This window comes from Pyricularia pennisetigena, assembly GCF_004337985.1.
Source record: "Pyricularia pennisetigena strain Br36 chromosome 4 map unlocalized Pyricularia_pennisetigena_Br36_Scf_6, whole genome shotgun sequence".
NCBI classification, from domain to species: domain Eukaryota; kingdom Fungi; phylum Ascomycota; class Sordariomycetes; order Magnaporthales; family Pyriculariaceae; genus Pyricularia; species Pyricularia pennisetigena.
Window position 1 is genome coordinate 1782608 of NW_021940918.1, and position 6144 is coordinate 1788751.

General features: G+C 48.8%; 2 protein-coding genes across 2 annotated transcripts in view; both read right to left on the reverse strand.

The window, feature by feature from the left end:
* Window positions 1–1179: 1179 nt before the first annotated feature.
* Window positions 1180–2597, reverse strand: PpBr36_06133 (uncharacterized protein; the record flags this gene model as incomplete). Its single annotated transcript, XM_029893280.1, has 3 exons — window positions 1180–1589; window positions 1701–1883; window positions 1976–2597. The coding sequence occupies 3 exons, from the start codon at window positions 2595–2597 to the stop codon at window positions 1180–1182; spliced, it is 1215 nt and encodes a 404-aa protein (XP_029746272.1).
* A 3161-nt stretch (window positions 2598–5758) lies between these two features.
* The window catches only part of PpBr36_06134 (uncharacterized protein), a gene marked incomplete at both ends in the record, with an annotated part of 1068 nt that continues 682 nt past the window's right edge, over window positions 5759–6144 (reverse strand). The window contains one exon of the mRNA XM_029893281.1: window positions 5759–6088. Within this exon, the coding sequence (XP_029746265.1) occupies window positions 5759–6088 (330 nt within the window). The remainder of the gene's footprint in view (window positions 6089–6144) is intronic.

Consider the following 6144-nt stretch of genomic DNA (forward strand, 5'->3'; position numbering starts at 1 on the left):
TTTTTTGCCCCGTTGTGGAGTAAAATTTTCAAGCCTTTTGATCGCAGTAGAGTAAAGTTGCTGCTAGTTGTATCTAGGTAGAAGACAGTTCAGCTCAAATGCTGTTCGCAATACATCGCAAAGATTCCTAACGAAATCTTTCATCTTCTACCGAGGCTCCCGCAAGCGTGGAGACTATGTGTAGACTTCCATATGAGGACCTATCGGATGGATTCCTGGAGGGCGGTCAGGTTGGTGCAAACCCCCGGGGTTTAAAGCAATTTTCGCTAAACCCGATGCACACCGGGTCCGCATTAGCCCCGCGACTCCTGATACCCCCTGACTCGGCCTCACCGAAGTCGTTGACAATCGCTTCGAGAAGCTGTTTTTTCTTTTCTTGTCGTTCTAGACGTGAGCCTTACCGCTTGATTGGAAGAAATATATTGCGAAGGTGATGATGCTACCATATGGTATCATTTTGTCGTCTGAATGTTTACCTTGTTGCCAATCAGTCGCTCATGCTTCTACTTCAAAATTTAGTTCCAACAGACTTGGATCGGCCGATTGGTGTCTCCGAGACCTCCGGCTAGGCACGTGAAAAGCTACGGAAAGATTGGGATACCGAAGAACGCGGGTTTCGGAATACCACTTACATCATAGTAGCAACTTTAGGGACTCGACTACCGCGTCTCGTAGCCACGGACAAAAAGGCTCATATGCAAACCCACGGGGATTCTATCGAAATTTGGGCTAAGCGATCAGATAGACTGATCCTGTTTGCAATTAGTCTCTTCTCCCAAGCGCCTCACCTGCCCTCAAATGCGCATCTGGTGGCACTTTACCTTAAAACAGGTCTCCTCGCTTGTTTCACCCCCTGTACGAATGTGAGCTGCGATACCAGATGGTCTACGTATATCCTACCCAGCACGGTGAATTGTAAGGGAGACCCCTGAGCGGCTGGCAAAGGACGATAAGACGGGTTTCAGCCAGATATAGTTTATCAATCAAAAAGTCCAGTATTCAGACAATCAAATAAATGAAGAGTTTAGATGACGATTTTCATAGACTCTACTTAAGCGATCGTATTTAGAACAAAAGGGTATATTGAAAAAAAAAAAAACAGTCACTAATAACACGACTACTGGGCAAAACTGGTGTCAGTTGCCTACACAACAGCATAATACAATAATAGTACATTTGTTACACAACCGTAGCTCCATGCTCTTTTTCTTGGGTCTCATGGTGTATGCTGCTCATCTCGAAGGACTCGGAGTCGACGTCGAATTCCCGCCTCGTCTGGATAGACTTTGAGTTCTCCAACCGCGTCGTGCTGCTCGAGTCCTCCATTTGGCGTTCGACCGTGGAGTGCGCGATCGACCCAAACTGCGGCGGCTGGTGCTTGTTGGAGGTGTTTGTCCGAGATCGGTTCTGGTGTGCCGGCTTGCCCAGGCGGCTGGCCGACCTCGGCTCGCCCGTCCCCTTCTCCTTCTGGAAATAGCCCCGCGACGAGGCTATGTCGCGGAACAGAACCCGCAGGACCGGGATCGATGCCGCTATCACGGTGACGGCGACCTCGACAGCGCCCCAGATCACAAGGGGAACCCCATCGACTGGAGGGAGGTGTGTCAGGACCCAGTCAAAATTATATTATATATATATATATATATATATATATATACATATATACATGTAGCCGACGGGAGGCAGGTGATGGCACTTACATGTAAAGTCGCGGGATGTCAGCGTTGGAAGGAATGAGCACTTGGTAAATGCGCAAATTGCGGCAAATACTCCCATGCTCATGGCCAATGCGATGCCAAACTTTTCTCTTGTCTTCATTTGCAGCTTGAGGATAATGGTCCATGGCAGGAGTGCCAGAGTCATATCTGCAAGGCCAGAATAACCTGGAGGGAAACATTGGCCTGTCAGCATTGTTCCAAAGCATTGGGTACGTGGTCGGTGTGGCGGGGATGGATCCTTTCTTCTATATACTTACCGCTGCTGAATATGCCGAATATCACATCCAGCTTCCTATCCCAGCAATAACCTTCTATCATCGGCATCCAAGCCTTTTGCAACGGCTTGCAGTTGACCCACATGAGCAAGGCGCCGATGCCCAACAGGATGTTCATGCTGAAGATGAGGAAATAAATCGCGATACTGACGCGCTTGCCCGCGATTGTCAGCAGCGTCAAGGCAAACGATGTCTTGCTCCAAGCCGCCGCGGTGATGGACAGGGTGGTGCAGACGAGTCCAATCAGGGCCTGGGCGTCGACGTTCTCGAGGGCCACGTCGTAGGAGTGCCTACCATAGCCCAGCTTCACGACGTAGGTGGTGAGCGAGGCGTCGAGGAGGAGCACGAGCCAAGCGGCGACAAGGAAGACGTCGTCCCAGAGCAGCTGAAGGCGCTTCCACTGGCGGCAGTACAGACGGAGGCCGAGCAGGATGCCAGACAGCGGCAGGACGGTCCAAATCACGGCGAGTACCAGACCGCCGCGGTCGTCATGCGGTAGTAGCGACGGGTCGGTTGAGCCGCCGGGAGGACCTGCACCGGCTTCGGACCCCGTCGTCTGCCGGGCGGATACATGTGCGGCGAGGAACGAGTACAGAGAAGCCATTTTTTCTTTTCGACGTGGGGTCGGCTTTGCTGGGCTATCACGTCAAATTCGGTCCACCACCCAAGAGACCCCGGCGATGAATGAGCACAACGGACCGGGAGAAAGTGGTGATGATGTGCAGAAAATGTGGTTTTGGTGCAAGATAGACAGGCGAAGAGAGAGGACAGCGTCCAAAAGTAAACCTGAGCCAAGAGCGATGGGGCATCTTGCTGGCAACCTTATGTATATCATTACAAGGGGGCTTTCTTCTTTCTTGCAGCCCCCTCCATCTGATTATATTAATCCGTGGGGGGCCAGACGGCAACAGGGAAGTCATATGGCGCCAGAAAGAAAGAAAGAAAAAAAAAAAAAAAAAAAAAAAAAAAAAAAAGAAAAAGCAGTGATAACCCTAAGCCGGGCGAGCCCACCGGCTTGCAACCTTGTCAAATTGAGGTTCCCGAAGGCTCACCAAAGCATGTTGATGTCGGCATTGGTATTGGTGTGGGGGTTGTGGAATTACCACGCTACCTCTATTTGTCTTGGTAGGGTACGAGTAGTAGGCAGTACATAATCACATTGTGGTTAAGGTAGTATATGAATCAAGGTTAGTTGGGATAGAATGGGTCAGGGACTGGAGAGATGAAGAGGGCTGAATCCGACCATCTTCTCGAGTCAGGAACCTGGATACGCAAAGCGGTCGGCGTGACGATCAGCACTTTAATCACGGTGGATTAAGGACGAGATGCGGAAACGCTAAAGTGGTTAGAGGATCAATCCCCAAACCGGAGCGATATGCTACGCTTAGAGATACCCGTCTGTGGAATTAGAAGATGATGACTGCGGTCTCCCTGGTTGGATTTTTATCAAGGATGTGTGGAAATGATCCGACAATGTACATAATATGCATTGTGCGCCATAGCTTGACCCCTGGGTATATTGTAACAGAACATGTTGCGTATCATCCAGGTGCCTTGTTTTCGGACATGTCCTTTTGTTCTCTCCCATCGTCCCCAGTGTATTTTTTTTTCTTAGGCCGGGTACCGAACTACTCCGCAAGCCTTATTTATTATGCTGCTTGCCGCCCATGCGCGCATATAGTGGGTTTGCTGCAGCAGAGTACATCAACGTCAGGGTTATCTTGTCTTTCAAAGTGGACCTTAAAGGTGACAAGAACGGGGCACATCATGGCGGTTGCATCGCATAGTGATCAAAACTATTCATTAATTAACGAGTCCTGCCCACCAGCATAACTTTCGGCCAGTTTCTCCCGATTCACTGGGGCAATACTACCTACCTGATCAGCATGGGTTTGCGTGACAGAGGACAAATATCATCTGCAAAGCCCAACCTACTACAGAGAGCTTAAGACCTGAGCTATCCCGAATAAGAAACCTTGTAGTCAATATGTGCTAACCAATAAGCATTTTGAAACCAGTGAGTGAATTGGCAATGAGCTATCCATGACCGCGATATTCATCCTACCAAGACTTTTTCTGTGAACCCAGGACACCGAAGTCTTTCATGGTGAAAACCAAGCTCTCGCCACAGAATACTGCAAGACTTTGAACAGGAACTAGTGGCATAGACATCACATCGCGGCGATAGATTTCGATCAAACTGATAACAACAAAATAGCTGCGGATTCTAGTTCCCAGCCCAACTTTCAAAGTATCCAATGTTTGACATGTGAAGCGTCCCTTGAATTGGAGGTACACATCGGATGAATACCACCAGGCGGGCCCTGCATGCTTCCTTCCATGTTTCGAACCGGCATTTACTACGGCAGTCGCATCGCTGTTTTATACCCAGTATGAACTGGGCAGTAGGCAAGCTACATGTAAGCTACAGCAGGTACCGTCATGAACGAGTGATATTAGATAACGTACCCAGTCATGTCAAAAGTACCAGGCCCCTACCTAATTAGAACACTTGCATAGTACTCCGCGGGGTTTTGTGGGGGACAACGGACTGCCGGGTGTCAAGATCAAGTTGGTGGGAAAGACAGAAAAAAAAAGAAAAAAAAGAACAGATAGGAAACAGTGGTAAAGTCGCCGCCAGAGAGCCAAAGCGCTTCCTGCAAGTTTTCACTTCTCTAAATGGTTCATACTGAAGTACAATTCCTAACTCTATGCACGAATCCATGTCAGTGCCTTATTAACCACCACCCTCCTCACCGGTGTGGACTGTCGCCCTCGGATGAACATCCTGGCTCTTACACCGAAGCTACTCTGACCTTTGGTATTGACTCGCAGGATACAGCTATCACTTGATCACCTTGTAATACCCTATGGGTTGACACATATTACCGGGCGCGCCATCTACTACTTACTACGTATACTATTATTTTTGTTTGATTATTATCAGATTTTATTTGATTGTTTATTCTCTTTAAAAATTTTCTTCTTTCATCACAGACCCTAACCAAGACCTTCCATGGAAATCAATAGTCTACTGCAGAACCAGAAGGTAGATGGAACAGGTCCTGCTACCCCTCCGGTTCTCCGGTGGTGTCACTGACGACCCAACTTTTCACTCTGCCAATCTGATCAACTATTTGATGTTTGTGTGGCGGCTGATGAAGATCACTGTCGTACTGCTGCTACTTCGTGCACGACCCTGCTCAATCGCATATATGTAATGTTTAGGTTGGGAAGCTTGGCAGACTAAGAAAAGGCAAATCACTCAAGTCATGGACAAGGAACGCTGGAGGATAGCAAAAAAACTCCGTGACTGTATGCCCCTCACGCACGGGCTTCAGAACTGACTCGTTTGGCATTGGGGTCTTATTCCTGAGCCCCGCGCTTGCGACCCTTTTTCTTTTTTTTTTTTTTTTTTTTTTTTCACTTGATCCCTCAGTAAGGTGTCCGCATTGCCACTTTGACAACTCCGGCCGAGAGGAATGGGACAAGGAAGCACCTCGGGTGTTGAGAAAAGTTTCTGACAAGCAAAAACAGAACAGGGAAAACAAAATTGAGAGAAATCATAGAAAAGAGAAAAAAAAAAAAACAGGGCGCAAGGTAACGTTGGGACCAGAGTGCCTTACATGGCGGGGAGGAAGCGTGGCATTGGGACAACTTTGTGTATTTTGATACAAGGCTCTCCCCGGAGAAAAACGTTCGGAGAGATACATTGGACGACGTGGAGAATGGTTTGTGAGTGGTGGTCTGGCCATCTAGTCACGACTAAGCGCTCAACAAAATCCCATTGTCTGTCCTTTGAAGAAGTGCCCTTCCCTTATGCAGTATCCCGGAGTTCTCGAACGTGGTCTTGTCCTTTTCGTCCGCGCCGTTGGCGCAAAGATCGGTCATGAACGCAGCAAGCTCCTCCCTGCCAATAACCCAATTTTCTCCCAACGCCCAGCCCAGCATCCATGTGGCGATTGAATCCTTGGGCAGCACTACCCCTGGCCGTACGATGAGCGTCTGCCATATATGCGCGTGTTCTCGGGCAAATGCCAGGGACTCTGTCTCCGTCACGCCCTTTAGTGTTGCCAATTCGTCAGCTGGGTAAACCTGGCTCTCAGAGGAGGTTTACTACAAAGTAATCCTACGAAAGTACAATTGGAGAC